General features: G+C 36.7%; 1 protein-coding gene and 1 long non-coding RNA gene across 6 annotated transcripts; one reads left to right on the top strand and one right to left on the bottom strand.

Moving 5' to 3' along the window:
* The first annotated feature begins 95 nt into the window (after positions 1 to 95).
* LOC132064702 (2-carboxy-1,4-naphthoquinone phytyltransferase, chloroplastic) lies at positions 96 to 6,588 on the top strand. Its single transcript, XM_059457787.1, has 12 exons — positions 96 to 423; positions 1,742 to 2,012; positions 2,893 to 2,996; positions 3,849 to 3,920; positions 4,503 to 4,641; positions 4,852 to 4,958; positions 5,033 to 5,123; positions 5,216 to 5,254; positions 5,339 to 5,449; positions 5,722 to 5,787; positions 5,958 to 6,124; positions 6,245 to 6,588. The coding sequence occupies exons 1-11, from the start codon at positions 344 to 346 to the stop codon at positions 6,087 to 6,089; spliced, it is 1,212 nt and encodes a 403-aa protein (XP_059313770.1). The 5' UTR covers positions 96 to 343; the 3' UTR covers positions 6,090 to 6,124; positions 6,245 to 6,588.
* A 1,531-nt stretch (positions 6,589 to 8,119) lies between these two features.
* On the bottom strand, positions 8,120 to 15,348 carry LOC132064704 (uncharacterized). 5 transcript variants are annotated; one of them, XR_009416610.1, is made up of 5 exons: positions 15,172 to 15,348; positions 14,371 to 14,905; positions 11,433 to 12,603; positions 10,057 to 10,209; positions 8,120 to 9,296 (listed from the first exon to the last, which is right to left on the bottom strand). It is a non-coding gene; the product is annotated as an uncharacterized LOC132064704 (long non-coding RNA). The 5 variants fall into 5 exon arrangements; XR_009416609.1 differs by having other exon boundaries at positions 11,433 to 12,611; positions 14,358 to 14,905; XR_009416608.1 differs by having other exon boundaries at positions 14,354 to 14,905.
* Between the last annotated feature and the right edge of the window lie 829 nt (positions 15,349 to 16,177).

The following is a 16,177-nucleotide window of genomic DNA, read 5'->3' on the forward strand; positions in this document are numbered from 1 at the left end:
CCAGCATGGGCGTCACAGCTGACGTGTCCTTTTCTTATTGACCCCCTCATCAACTGATATGGCAAAGGCTTATCTTTTACACCGTCTCAAGTCTTCACACATAACAGAAGATAATAAAAACTGCTGGCATTTTGATATTCTTGATTCTTGATACGATAAACTTTGTTACTTCTACATTCTAATATTCAGGCTTGTGTTCTCCATTTTGATACGCTTATAATTTGGTTCTTGGGTATATTATTTTTTTCTGGGTTCTTGGTTATCTTTACATTCCCAGTTTCAGTGTTGATGTTTCCAAAATCCCAACTTCTGCTTATACTTTAACTGCTATTGGGAGTTACTTATGGCATTGGCAGCTACTTTCAATGGTCCAATTCTTGTTTCTGCCTTCAATATAAACATCCATGTGCCTACTTCTTCCAGGCAAGTATATTGTCCTTGTTTTTCCTTACTTTAGCGTTTTGAGTCTGTCACAATCTACCCTCTCCAGACCCCACATTGTGGGACTCACTGGGTATGTTGTTGTTGTTGTGTTTTGAGCATTATAGACTAATCTCCAAGTTAGAGTATTTTGACTGCAAAGCTGTGATTTTGCGCTTTTTTTTTTTGTAATTAATTAAGGGATAATTACATATTTGGCACTCAGCCAAAAATAATTACAAACGCTAATCATATATACAAATGATATACATTAGTTATGTGTATATAATATGTATATTATATGTATACATACATCAACTATACAAAAAATATACATCTTTCAGCTATTATTTTGGTTGGCGGCTATACAATATAAAAATCCCATTAAAGGTGAGGGCTTTAAGTGAGTTTTTAAAGTAGGATTAGCACACGGAGAAAGTGTAACTTGTACGATTCATTTGAAAGGCATTATATGTTAGTGATTTTATAAATGTCAAGGAGGACTTGAGTCTAGATATAATTGTCATTTTCTACATAATTAGTTCCCGAGTTGGAGATGGTACTTGTTTACAGGTAGGAGCATCTTAATCACCATTGATAGAGTGGAAAATGCACACCATGTTTGGTACACCAGCAAACAAGTGGCTAGAACAGCGAATATTTTTTAGATAAATACGTGATCAATATTTTTGCATATGCATAAATGGAAGTGAATACATTTCGTGTGGATATATTTAAACATGATTCAATCGTGTCTATCCATTATATTTGATATTACTACGCATGAATGCAAGGCATGTAACCTTAGGAAATGTCAAAATTCATGAAATGAATATGTTCTGAAGATGTATTTTTTTATGTGTAGCTTATATGCGTTATGTTTTATAATACAACATGTGAAGGTGTTGCATTTTACGCTAATGCTACCTAATGACTGTAAACCTCCATGAAATAAGCCATTACATAATTTTATTATCTTATTAGTCAAAACACATCGTCTCAAATTCTCAATAGGGAACTCATTTTAATATATTGAATTATTTGATACCTCCAGGTTATGCTGTTTTTAGTAATGGAAAGAATGAATGATTCCTTTCCTTTCCTTTCCGTCTCTAGCTTAAAAAATATACTAGTTGTTTAGACAGTTGATGAATATGCAAATGCTAGAAATTATTTTCTTGTCATTTGATTACCAACAGATGTTGATCATCTTTTGGGCTTGATCTTTGAATAGTTAACACAATGTCTGGCAAACAATTTAAGTTCAATCCCTAATCAGCAATTGAAACTTTTCTGACCTTGACATTATGCGTCTTGACAGGAATTTTATCTTTAGGACTTGTTCACTACCATCAAACATCACACAAAGTTCACTCTGCTGCTTCCAATGCACGGGAAGATCTGGCAGTGATATTAACTTAAGATGGAAAGAAGTCAAGCAACGATATTCAACCCTGAGAAGTATCTTCATGTGTAGAGTACAGCAACATGATGCTACCTCTGAGGAAAATGAAGAAAATATCTCAAAAGCTACTTTGATATGGAGGGCAATCAAATTACCAATATACTCTGTAGCCCTAGTTCCTCTAACTGTAAGTTTTTAAGTTATCAACTGTGTTAGAGGCTTCTTTTGAGTTTTAACTTTTTCAACTAGATATGTTGTTTGAATTTTGAATGGCATAGTTTGAAGGTAGAACCTAACTAGTTTCTTGTGTTTACTGAGATGTAAATGCAAGAAATCACTAAGAGTGCTAGTCTTGTGAAACCAAATTATACAAAGGCTACCTGGGCTACTTGTTAATGATGTTGGCTTAAATTTCCTAGCAAGAAAGATTTGGTGGATTTTTATAATTTGAAAAGTTTCATTTGCAGATAGATATGAGGCAGAATCTCCATAGTGAATAAACTAAATAAGTTGCTAGGCCTATAACTGCAACTTCATAAGAATCATCTAAAGAAGGCATTAGATTGATGATGATCACTAGATAGACGAAAAATTTATGTATTCCATTGGAAGAGCACGACCATGTTGCTCAAAAGATTGGCAAGAAAAAGATGACAACTTGGAGGATGTCATCGCTAGGTGCTTTTTGGCTTTATTTGGAAAGAAAGAATTAGGAGATTGTTCCATAAAATCGAGAGTAATGTTAGGCTTATTAAATATTCACTTCTATTCCTTTATCTTTAGTTTAAAGAGGGGATTCCAATTTATATAGATATCTTAGAAGCTTGATTGTGAGTTTAGTTGAGCAACAAATCCATATTGTTCTTACTTTTTTGGAGCCCATCTAGGTTTGGTGTTAGTGGTTTTCACTTGATCTATCTGAAGAGATTTTCCAAATTGATACCTTTGGTATTGTTGTTTTGCTGAGTAACTATAGTAAAAATGTCTGTACTTATAATGAACAGCTTTTGCAATTTCATTTTTCTAAAATTTCGCTGTTTTTTTTTTTTTTTGCTGCTCATGGATAGGTGGGGAGTGCAGCTGCTTATTTGCAGACAGGCCTCTTTTCTGCTAGGCGTTATTTTATGCTGTTGGCATCTTCAGTTTTTATCATCACTTGGCTTAACTTAAGGTATGGGCTTTACTGTCATCGAGAATTCTATTTACTACTTGATCTTGGTGGTAAGGTGGAATTACTTTGATGCGCATTCACCATCTAGTCAACGCTCCTCTAGCCCAAGAAGCACTTGATTGAATGACATGTAGATACAATCAGATCCTTTGAAGTCCTTTTAGGTTCTTGTTGTTGCAACAATTAACGAAGTAAGGATAGGGATAGTACTTTTAGCTTAGAGGGGTTAGTTCTTGAAATCTTTTTTTCTTCTCTAGTCCTCTGCTTTTCTTTTCCCCTTTTCTTCACATTTACTTTCATTACATTTTGGTTTCTCTTCTACCCTTATGTGTAATTCCACATTATGTTGGCAAGAATTGTATATTTTGAGATTGTTTCTAAATATGAGAGAGATGTAAGGTGTATCTCTGTTTCATTAAAGATAGTCTGGCTAACTTGATTGATGACAATGGTTGAGTGACAAACCTACTTTTCTTTATAACCATGGATTCCGGATAACTTGAGCCCACCTCGACTAATTCCATGAGGTACCTGCTATCTCCCACCAGCACAAGTACTGAGTAACTCTTTCCACCAAGGCTTTGACATATGGGAAGAAGTCACCTAGTATTTTTCCTGTGTTGGGATTTGAACGTGAGACCTTACGGTTCTCAACCCACTTCATTGACCAGGCCACACCCCTGACACTGTCTTGGTGCACTATAGTAGGAATAGTTCTGACTTATTTTAAAAGGATCGTATTTCATAATAATGCATGTGGCCTTACTTTTTATGGTTATGTTACTCTTAAGGACTATAATGCCCTTGTTAAACATCTCGCACTCTATATCAATATCTCTGTAATATGGGCAGCAACGACGTTTATGATTTTGACACAGGAGCCGATAAGGACAAGAAAGAGTCAGTTGTGAACATTGTTGGCAGGTAAAAATTCCTACCGCTACCATGACAATTGCATTACTTCTTTATTTTGTTTCTATTCTCTTTTTTATCTTACTTCAGTTGAATAGGATGATGTATTTTAATCTTCTGAAAGCAAGTATATGGATGTGTAGATTGAGCTCTTATCCTTGAAATCATTGTCCATGGAATACATGAAGGCAACAGGATAACTTATATATTAACTAAACTTCAATCAGAGTTGTCTAACCGGTATCCTAGTTATTAGATTAGTAGGTCTGACTACAAGGACAACAAACCATTTTACTAGATAAGTCCATAACCTCTCTCAAGTATGTCCTAGAGTCTGCTCTTTTGCTGACTAAAAGTATGTATCAACTAAAATGGTACCTTTCTCCAAAAAAAAAAAAAAAAAAAAAAAAAAAAAGTATGTGTCAACTAAAGTCAATCTTTCTCAGACTGCTTCCATATTTCAGTTCGTGAATACGAAGTTCCTGTGATTTATATAAGGTTGCCTTTAGAATGTCGTCATGATATGGCTTTATTTATTTGTTTGGAATGACAGTTTTAAGGTTGACTCACTTTGCTTTATAATTTTGGTGTAAGCCGCACGGGAACATTAACTGCTGCTTACTTGTTGCTTGCCCTTGGTTTCTTGGGGCTTACTTATACATCTGTGGAGACTGCAAATCTACGTGCTATATTACTATTAGCTTCTGCAATCACTTGTGGTTACATATACCAGGTAATTCAAATAATTTAGTCCGGTGGCATCTTCTATATTTCTGATCTTGCAGATATTACTCCATCAAGCAACTTTTTTATTCTGGTTAGCATAGAAAATTCAATATTTTAATGGTTCAATTGTTAATTGTCTCTCCTTCCTCTCAGTTATACCGTGTGTATCATTATGTAAATAACTGGATCCCATTGCTTCTAATAAATTGTCTTGTAGTGCCCGCCATTTCGGTTAAGTTACCAAGGTCTGGGAGAACCCTTGTGCTTTGCTGCATTTGGTCCTTTTGCTACAACCGCCTTTTATTTCCTTCAAAGCAGCACCAGGTTTGTTTTATTATTAATACCCATATAATGAAGGTGTTTGCGCGTAACTGAATCAGGTCTAATGTGCATTTCAGTAAGCTCCCTCTCACTTGTACAATTCTTTCAGCATCAGCGCTTGTTGGTTTCACAACATCACTGATCCTGTTCTGTAGTCATTTCCACCAGGTAATGAGGTCTCCTTACCTTATCGGAAAGAATTTGTTAACCATGGGTGTTTACCAGTACTTACAACTCATTCATCTGATGCAAAACTTCAGATAGAAGGGGATAAGGCTGTGGGAAAATTTTCTCCGCTGGTAAGTACACCTAGGTCAGACAACACAAGTTCAAGCAGAAATGGAAGAACTAGTGGTCAATTATACTTTTGCCTCTGAGTTCAGGTTAGGCTTGGTACTCAAGCTGGTTCCAGAGCTGTAAAAGTGGGTGTCGCAACACTCTATTCAGGGATGCTTCTTCTCGGTTTCACTCAAACACTTCCATTTACATGCATCGTAAGTCTTTATCTGGTTTCTTGATGTCATTATGTTAATTTCTCTCTGATTTTCAGTTTATTTGCGACTTACTTGTTTTGGGAAGCTTTATTCATTTGGTTTTAACCAGAAGCAATTTCCTGAACCCTGTAGTCACACTAAAGAAGTCTACTAAATTGTGAGAGACCTCTTGTGGACTTTGTGTCAGCAATTTTAATGTTATATTTTTTAACCTTCAAATTCTGAATAGTTAGATGTGTTCCACTATCTAATCCAGTATCATTCTCATCCAGATTCTTTGTGCTTTAACAATTCCAGTTGGAAAACTGGTTGTTAGCTATGTGGAGAAGAACCATGAGGTGAGTGAAGATTTTGTTTTATTATTCCACAAAAATCTTGTCTTGGTCATTGTTGAGTAACGTAGGAAAATTAGAAAGTGCAAATGTATATCCTCTGATGTTATCTACTTTGCTCTCTTTTTGGGCAATCACTGTTTATTTGAGTCATGATTCTAAACTTCAATTTATAGGACAAAGCAAAGATCTTTATGGCAAAGTATTACTGTGTGAGACTTCATGTTTTATTTGGAGTAGCTTTGGCTGCTGGCTTGGTAGCAGCTAAAATGGTTGCTAGATATCCTGTTTCAAAACCAATATTCTGATTAGCCATTACTTCCAGAATCATAGAATTCATCAGGTGAGGTTTTTCGCAGTCATCTTTGAGAGAATACATTTATTTATTTTAAGAGTGGAGTATGAGTCTAGCATTTACGTAAGAACAACTTTTTTCTGATTTAGTGACTGCATCTGATCTCAGGGACTACCTGGCACTAATACACATTGTGGTTGAGAGTCCTAAAAGCATCAAGGAGCAGATTTTTACTCAGGCTCTTTCGAATGCAAAGTACAAAATGGACCTTCCGCAGAGGGAAATGGATAAAAGCAGCAAAGTTCATGGCAATAAGCTACACTATGTTCTCGGTTCAATGGACAACTGGAACATTCAAACTGCCCTTAGTTCAATAAATTTCCATTTTTTTTGGGTATTAGGTTTAAGCATTGTACTTATAGACAATTGTTTCTCCATATTTTGTCGTATGTTTGCCCTCATACAGTAAGATGTTACGTTCTGGTTGCTTAGTGGTGACTGATTTTGCTAAATTTCTGCTTGTAAACTATGTTTTTACATGTTAGTTAAAATATAGAAAATTTCTAGTATTAGAGACTTTGTTTAAAATAATACTAGAGATCCGAAACGAGTTTAAATTGAATAATATCTAATTATCGATCATGCAGATTCATGTAACTTTTAATCCAACTTGCTCTGCGTAGAGGGATAGTTGTTTATTTGTAAAATCAAAGTCTAAAGCCATCATTGGACTCTTTGATTCCACAACGGGCCTTAAAAAATTATTGATAGGAAACTCTGCGTATCGCAGATTTTCAATCAAATTGGACTTAATTATTTGAGCTATAGCGAAGAAAGAGCACTTCCAAACTTCAAATTTTATCTTACCTCACTAACATCAAGAAATGTAGGAAGGATAATTATTTCAGCTTTCAGGCATCTGCTCCTGCTCATTAATCCCGCAAGACAAGATATATTTTTTCCTCATTAAACAGAGAAAATTTATGGTTGAATTTCATCTTTTTATGTATTTTTGGCTAGAAGTACCAGTCACCTGCAGTATGCCACACCAGGAAAAGAATTATATAATATGCACGCATAATGAGCCATTATCCAATTTAATTCTTACAAAAATATGACCCAAGGTATATGTCAACCGAAATTCTAGCTTCTACAACTGCTAGAACTGCTGGACTATCAATAAGTTCACCCACTAGAAGCTTGCTTCAGAAAGTCAGTTACACCGAAGCCTGGATTCATTCAGCCTAATACTAAGTACTGACCAAGGTTTTATGTTGCTGCTGGTATCAGGGACATCCAGTATTACTGAACAGTAGGTTTATATTCCTCCAGGCTCCAGGAATAACTCCGCCCATTTATGCCACTGGTTGTATCATCCAAGGTATTTATGTGAGTTTTGGCATTGAAACTGGGACTTAGAATTACAGAATAAAAGGCCCTGAAATCATCAAACAATCTAAGCTATCCTGGTGCTCATCAATGATGTTAGAAGTAACGTTGAGACGTACTACACATGATTTCCTATTCTTTAGCAAGCATAGAGACAATACCTGGAAAGAATGAGTACGCAACTAGACAAACCAGAACAGAAAAGAACACTGAGGCTAACACACAAGAAGAGGATGCATAGAATCTAAGCTATCCTGGTGCTCATCAATGATGTTAGAAGTAACGTTGAGACGTACTACACATGATTTCCTATTCTTTAGCAAGCATAGAGACAATACCTGGAAAGAATGAGTACGCAACTAGACAAACCAGAACAGAAAAGAACACTGAGGCTAACACACAAGAAGAGGATGCATAGAATCTAATTCTATCACCTTCACATGAAAAGATTCTAAAAGCAGAATTCTGCACAGGATTTTTATGGTGCACTGTTGGAAGCTTTTCATGTGAAGGTGATAGGAATTAGATTTGAAGCATCCTCTTCTTGTGTGGTAGCCTCAGTATTCTTTTCGGTTAATGTTGGTCTAGTTGCCTACTCATTTTGCCAGCTATTGCAGCAAGTTGCTAAAGAATCACAAAGTCAGGTGCCAAAAGATACCTATCCTCCTGCATACATGTACATAAATCAGTCAGTTAAATGAGTGAGAGAAAGGGCATATCCACCATATACTCGTACCAGAAATGTTATGAAATCTCAAACAATTGTATGGCTACACCACCACACACACCAACAAACCCAGTGTGATCCCACAAGTGGGGTCTAGGAAGGGAGGATGCACGCAGACCTTACCTCTACCTTTGTGGGGGTAGAGAGGCTGTTTCCGGTAGACCTTCCCCTCAGAAAAAGTACAAGTACAAATGAAAAAGAATTTTCTCATACAAGTTTGACTTAGCCAAACTTTGCTTCCAAGTTTCAACAGCCAAACTTTGCTTCCAAGTTTCAACCTTTGAATGCATGATAAAGAAAATTCTATTTTAATTTAAATGAGTGATCCACATTTATTGGATTAGATACCTTGAGCACCAAGAAGGTGTGTTTATTTGCTTATTTCGCAGCTCGGGTCCAGTGTTGACAGCCGAGAACATGAGAACTCGAAGGATCACATATATCAGTTGTCACCGGGTGCTTCATGTGCAAATGCACAGTTGAGAATGTGGGTTACTTCCTGTTACATGGCAAAGTAGCAACACAACTTTGGTGAGACGGTTGAATTGGTTCGCAAAACAGTGGACGATGCCAAGAACAATAAAGAAGGTTACACAGCTAGGCCTAGGGGATAAGGAGAAGAGATGTACGGGTATAAATTAAAAAGAAATAATAAAAAAATGTTATGAATGTCATATACTCCTCCCAAAAATGTTATGAGATCCCAAACACTTGTATGGCTATAAATTAAAAAGAACTTGCTCATACAGTTTTCACTTAGCTTTCCAAGTTCCGGCCTTTGAATGCATGATACAGAAGACAATTCTATTTGAATTTGAATGTGGCCCCACATTTATTGGTTTAGATACCTTGAGCACCAAGAAAGGTGTGTTTTATTTGCTTGGTTTTGCAGGCGGGTTCAATGCTGACAGCGGAGAACATGAGAATGCAAAGGATCACATATGTCAGCTGTCACCTGGTGTTTCATGTACTATGCACAGTTGAGAATGTGGACTACTTCCTGTTACATTGCAAAGTGGCAACACGGCTGTGGTGAGATTGCTGAATTGGTTCACAATACAGTGGATGATGCCAGGCACAATGAAGAAAGTTACACGTCTAGGCCTGGGAAAAGGAACGAGAGATGAGGGCTATAAATTAAAAACAAATCTTATGAAATGTCATATACTCCTCCCAGAAATGTTATGAAAATCCCAAACTATAGTATGCATATAATTTAATAAGAATTTGCTACAGTTTTCACTCAGCCAAACTTCTGCTTCCCAGTTCCAATCTTTGAATGCATGATACAGAAGACAATTCCATTTCAATTTGAATGTTTGATCTCACATTTAATGGTTTAGATACCTTGACCACCAAAAAAGGTTTGTTTATTTCCTTGGTTTCATAACTTGGGAAGGGTGCTGACAGCCGAGAACATGAGAACGCGAAGGATCACATATGTCAGCTATCACCTGGTTCTTCATGTGCTATGCACAATTGAGAATGTGGACTACATCGTGTTACATTGCAAAGTGGCAACACAGCTGTGGTGAGGGTGCTGAATTGGTTCGGTATATAGATGACAATGCCAGGTACAATGAAGAAAGTTGCACAGCTAGGCCTCGGGGATAAGGAAGAAGAGATGTAGGGCTTAAAGTAAATTAGAAAACAGTAAAAGGAATGTTATGAATGTCATATACTCCTCCCAAATTTGTTATGAGATCCCAAACAATTTTATGGATATAAATTAAAAAGAACTTGCTCATACAGTTTTCTACTAGTCAAACTTCTGCTTGCCAAGTTCCAACCTTTGAATGCATGATACAGAAGACAATTCTATTAGAATTTGAGTGTGTGACCCCAAATTTATTGTTTTAGATACCTTGAGCACCAAGAAAGGTGTGTTTATTTGCTTGGTTTCGCAGCTCGGGTCCAATGCTGACAGCCGAGAACATGAGAACGCGAAGGATCACATATGTCAGCTGTCACCTGGTGCTTCATGTGCAAATGCACAGTTGAGAATGTGGACTACTTCCTGTTACATTGTTGTATACGGAGTTCATTAACAAAATTAAAGACAATTCTCTTTCAAATCTGAGACATGTACAACCCACATATTATAACTATACATCATGACACATTATCATGCATTCTCATCAAGGGGTGTGCATACGGGGTTCTGTGAAGAGGCTGCTGCAACAACTTTCATACCATTCCGGGCTGAATGACAGGATGACTATGCTGAATGAAACGAAGAACAAATGTGGCAAAATTTATTTTCCACATTTAGGTTATCAGAAGCTTAAGGTTAGCAGATATGACAAATCAGAAAAATAATGAAGAATCACTGTTCATATCCAGGAGGATGAGTTTCTTTTGGTATTAGAATTAACCAAACTGGATTTCAGTCAATCAGCCTGAACTAGTTCATCTTTGAAGGATAGAAAAAGCTAGATGTTATTAATATGAGGTAAAGCTAATTTAATTTCTTGATAACAGGAAAAGATAGAAAAATTGGTAAATAATAAGCCAGACACAACGAGGTCAGCAGTATAAAGCATGTGGTTTTTGCTTCAGTACCAGTTTCTCAAAAAAAGCAAGTGGTTTTTGCTGTCGATGTTGTAGTAAAAAATGTCAACTATCATTAAACCTTCCATCAGAACATTTTAGAACATTAACTTTGAGATCTTATCTAAGATTCTCAGTACAAGAAACAAGAATCTAATCATTTCAAATCATCGAAGAAACAAATCCATATACCATCCAAAATTCGCTGACTATCCAAATCATTCAGGAGAAAACCATATTGCGAGCGAAACGAGTGAAAGCTTCCAATATTTGGATCGACAAAACCGTTCAATTAGTCAGTGCATGCTTTTTCTGTTCTTGTTCAGCTGAAGCTTTCGACAGAGGTTTAGGTTAGAAGTCAGACTAGAAAGAGAAAAGAATGAAGATTTTAAGGTAGATGCACAAGAATTGAAAAGAAGAACGAGCAGCTTCATGTGTGTTAAGAGCTTATATTCAATTTAATTTCTCTTTCTTTCCAAATTTATTTCAACAAAAAGAAAGAAAAACAGAGAAACGGGAAATGTAACGCCCAAAGTTAAGAAAAGAGACAGAAGGATAGGAGACTTATAGACAAACACCAAGGATATAAAGTTAAAGATGAACAATAATCACAAAAATCAGAGAAAAGGAAAACCAGGAAAGGACAAAACGAATTAATGGAAGAAGGGCTTGAGAGAAAAGTTACATTACCTGGATCCAAAGGTGCCAGCAAACCCACGGACAAGATTCAAGCCATCAAGGGCCCGCACTTAGGCGGGCCCAGTAGCTATGTGTTGAAGTTCATAATTAGCGACCGCTAAATAGATTAACGAAAGAACTAATTCTTCCTTTTGAGACGATGTGGGACAAAGTTGGATGCAAATTCTGTCATACCTTCCTCTTTATAACTGCATGTACATTTTGCTGAATTAATAAACTACCATTTCTACGTCTAAAGCTACATCTTTCCTTTACTACTTTTGACACCAAAATCACGATATAAAGTGTGTCATCTCTAGAAAAGCGATTATCTCGATTCTTGTTTAAGATTGACAGATTTTTGTGGTTGAGTTAATATATCTCTCATACAAGCGCCTAACGAATGTGACTGCACAAGCTAAGTCGATGGTCATTGAGATTACAATGGTATGAATGGAACCTACCAGCTACCATTATTGTAAAACTGGCCTAACATCAGGAGTACAAATTCACAGAAAAATAGATCAATCGAGTACCTTTTTACACCCTAATGCAAATAATACGACTGCTGAAGGGTCACAAATCACAATCAATGGGATCAGACAGGACAGAACAAGCAAAAAGTACAACCTGGTTGACACTGAGATATGCTGATATTTCCTAAAAGAGTGGTCAGTCATTGCACTTGATTTGTGATAGCGATAGATAAAGACAATTAACAAAATCCGACCACAATCTTTTTCAAGAAATTATCTTTAGGAACATGTAAGGTATTTTCAATTAATGGCATATCTTTTTTATGACATGTGATCTACCGCTGCACTGATCAAATAATTTGACAAGTACATTTGGCACACATATCAATTCTTATGAAAAGAGTGATTCCCAACATGAATATAATAATACTTGGTTTAAAGGAGTTGGAGAGACATCTGACCAAGAGACATGCCAGCCTTACTGCTCACTTGTTGCATGTCCTCAAGGTCTTCGTATAGGAAATAGGCATACAGAATTCATACCTTGAGGGCCATTTGGTTTGCGGACTAGATTATGCAGGGATCATGATAAAGGATTGTTTTTTTCAATCAAGTATATTTTCATTCATAAACATGGCCACAGCGGTTGTATACAAGAGATATACCAAAAAAGAAGAGATTTACAAAATGATATGATTCTCTACGAACTAATTGTCTATACAACAAGGAATTTTTTGTGTGCACCAAAAGAAAATAAGGAAACAAAGACTACTCCCCAACTGAGAGAAACTTGACTCTACACCTTCAGAAGTTCTATTATTTCTCTCTCCAAACAACCCACATTAGCCAAGTGGAACCATCTTCCTGCCCTACGTCTACTCCTCCTCCTCACGCTCTTCCACTAAAAATCATCGCTCACAGTGTTTGGCATTGCCCATGAAGTGTCAAACCACCTAAGCATATCCCACCATAACCTCATAGTCACCCCGCAATGTAGAAGAAGATGATCCACGTCCTCGCCTGTCTCCTTACACATGTAGCACCAACAGACGCAGACAATCTTCCGCTTTCTAATATTTTCCGCTGTCAAAATCACCCTTCTAGTGGCTAGCCAAGCGAAGAAACACACCTTCCTTGGCACCTTTGGAAATCCATATGGCATTATATGGAAAAACATGCTCCTCCCTAACCAAAAGCTTCTCATAAAACGACTTCACCGTGAACACTCCAAAATTTCCCAAGCCCCACAACCAAACATTGGGACTATCAACCTGATTGACTTGTCTATGCAGTAAGACTAATAATCTCTGAAACTCAATCACTTCCCAATCATTAAATTCCTTTTTTTTTTTCTTTTTTTTTTTTTTTTGATGAAGGTCTGTACAAACTCTGAAATTCATCTTTCACTATAACGTCCCCGCACCACCTATGTCCCCAAAATTTAACTCTCTTCCCATCTCCGATCTTGAATGAGATATTTTCCCGAAAATCATCCCATTCCTTCATGATATTCCTCCACACCCCACAACCGAAAGGCAAAGTGATATCTCTAGTTCTCCAACCCCCATCCAAAACCCCATATTTATCAACTATCACTCCTCTCCACAAAGCTTGTAACTCCACCCCGAACCTCCACAGCCATTTACCCAATAAAGCTTTGTTAAAAACCTTTCCTCCATAAAGGATTGTTATGCTATGAATAATAATGTAGGGATTGTTATGAGGTGAATAATAGTCTACTTTAAAAGCCCTTTTATGCTTCTAGATACTATTATCCAAGTATCGCTAATACACTAGTTTTATTCCGTATCCCATCCCGCATAAGATAATACACTGAATCACACATAAATTATGTTCGTATCAGTTAGTACCACAACAAAAGATGTATTTGTTATGCATATTTTTACACTGGAAATTATATTAGCAATACAGAGTTCTGTGTTGCAAACCAAACACAGTATATTAGACATGCAGATTTTATGTAAGATGATACTTCCTTGTGTTGCCAACCAAACGACCCCTGACTATATATTCTCTATTAACCTCCTGTTTTGCGCAGTGCTGAACGAGTAAACAAGAAGTCCATATGTTCCTGTGTAATCTCCTTGTAGATTAACATTAGTCTATCTCCTTTATCAAAAACACACTAGTGTATCCAGTGTTCTTATTTGTCATCAAAGCAAGAGCCTGAGAAAAGGCCAAATGACCATCTAATCAGCTGCTGTAGTATATCAAGAAACAACAGTTATCCCTTTATTTAATAAATTCCATAAAAAGAAAATAATGGTTATCAAATCAAAAACGGAGAAAGATACGAAATGACATGAAACAAAAAATAAAAGAGTATCAGTCAGAATAATCTACATTCACTTTTTTCTCCTCGTATCCATTGTTGCAGAATGCTTACATTTCCCAGTATAAGGATATATAATATTTTATACATAGAAACGCGCACACTCACACACACACATTACGCACACACACACATAGCAATTGAAGAGGCATTTATGTACCAAACTGACAGCCCAATATAATCCTTTACATTAGCAATAACATTCAAACCTTGCAAACCACTACCACTACTCCAGACAGATAACACCCCGATTGTTTGACGGCTCATAGAGAATAAACGGAAAATGCTACTTAGAGCCACCTCATCTTCTCTGGAATTACATGCCATCCGATGCAAGAAGCATTGTCGCCCTTAACCAACACAACGACTCATCTTGTATCAAAGTCAATCTTGTGGCCTTTGCAAGTGATTTGAAAACTAATTCTAACTGTTCAATTCAACACTTGAAAATGTGACAACCACCTATAGAATTTGAACCATTAGAATTGATTTTCCTAATCAATTGCTAAGACCACAACATTTGCTTTAATGCAAGACAAGTCTATTTATTGCTTAATGATGTCATTAGAAACTGTGAACCAATATCACTATATCTCTTTACTCTTGTTTGAAATTACAAAACGTATCGTCTCCATTTCCTTTTTCAGCTCCACACCCTATGAATAAATATAAGCAGTTAAAAACTAACTCCATACATTTTATTTAGACAAAAAGTTAAAAGTTCAATAATGCAAAGAAAATGATAGTTTATTGAAGAAAAGCAGCAACAATAAGTTTGCTGTTACAGAATGTTTTCTGTCTGTCTATATACAGTGTAAAAAAATTGCAATAAGATATTTCCAAAATTGAAATTTATGGAGACATTTGCACATTCTTGATTCACATAAAAAAATATATATATTTACTCCCAAAATTGCAATACCTAGATTCAGTTATGGATCCGAGGAGTGTAACCCGACCCGGATGGATACAAATGGCGGGTGTTAAGACATCTTTAGGATTGCTACCCGACACGGGCAACGGTTTCCTAGGGTTTTAAGAGAGTTGATTTGGGGAAATAACCGGGTCATGGACTCTTTGCGTTACTCACTTGTTGGGTTTACTTTGCGAGCCCATATAGAAAAGCCATAACAAAAAATTGCGCAGATTGTCCTTCTTTTGGGGTGGTCTTTAAATGTTGGCCCTCATATTTGTAGTCTTTAAGTTTTGCCCTTTGCTTAAAAAATTGCCTTATATCTGAGGTTCTGGGTTTGAACCCCCCCGCGGGCATAAATTAAAAAAAAAAATCGCAAGGCAAGGCTTGAGTTGTGTGTATGCCGAACCCTACTTATGCCTTGCGATTTTTTAATTTTTTTTTACTGAGCTTGGGTTCGAACCCAGGACCTCTGGATGTTAAACGAAGGACAAATATTAAAGACCACCAATTTGAGGGACAAAAATTAAAGACCACCCCAAAAGGAGAACAATCGGCGCAAAAAAAATGATTGTTGGGTTACTTTGCCAGCCCATATAGAATAAAGGGATAACTACATGGCATAACTAAATCTAGTACATATTTAGATTTAGTAGCTATAGTTTAGATTAATTTCATCCTATAGCAAAGAGTAATATGTTAAATACAATTAATAGCTACATATATATTTAGAGTAGAATATTTTATTATTACTAAAATCATCATTGCGCTCCCATCTCTCTCTCCTCCCTCTCCCCCCACCTGCTCCAGTGAATCGGAGCCGACAGATCTGAGAAAATGGAAACTGAGAATACAACCAGACGAAGCAGCCATCAACCAATCAAATCCGCCGGAGTAGCCGATGAGCCAGCAGTCGCTAGAGCTATACTCAGATCTGAGCTTTTTATTGTTTTTGCTACACCAATCTCCTACGCCGTCGCCACCTCCAGCCGTTTTCCCGTGGCAGCTCAGATAT

Source organism: Lycium ferocissimum, chromosome 7, assembly GCF_029784015.1.
Source record: "Lycium ferocissimum isolate CSIRO_LF1 chromosome 7, AGI_CSIRO_Lferr_CH_V1, whole genome shotgun sequence".
NCBI classification, from domain to species: Eukaryota; Viridiplantae; Streptophyta; class Magnoliopsida; order Solanales; family Solanaceae; genus Lycium; species Lycium ferocissimum.

Excerpts from the sequence above, each read along its gene's own strand:
- LOC132064702 (XM_059457787.1), top strand. The coding sequence starts at position 344 with ATGGCATTGGCAGCTACTTTCAATGGTCCAATTCTTGTTTCTGCCTTC. Across the intron at positions 3,921-4,502 it reads GTTGTGAACATTGTTGGCAG|CCGCACGGGAACATTAACTG; the intron begins GTAAAAATTCCT and ends TTTTGGTGTAAG. Across the intron at positions 5,788-5,957 it reads ATGTGGAGAAGAACCATGAG|GACAAAGCAAAGATCTTTAT; the intron begins GTGAGTGAAGAT and ends TTCAATTTATAG.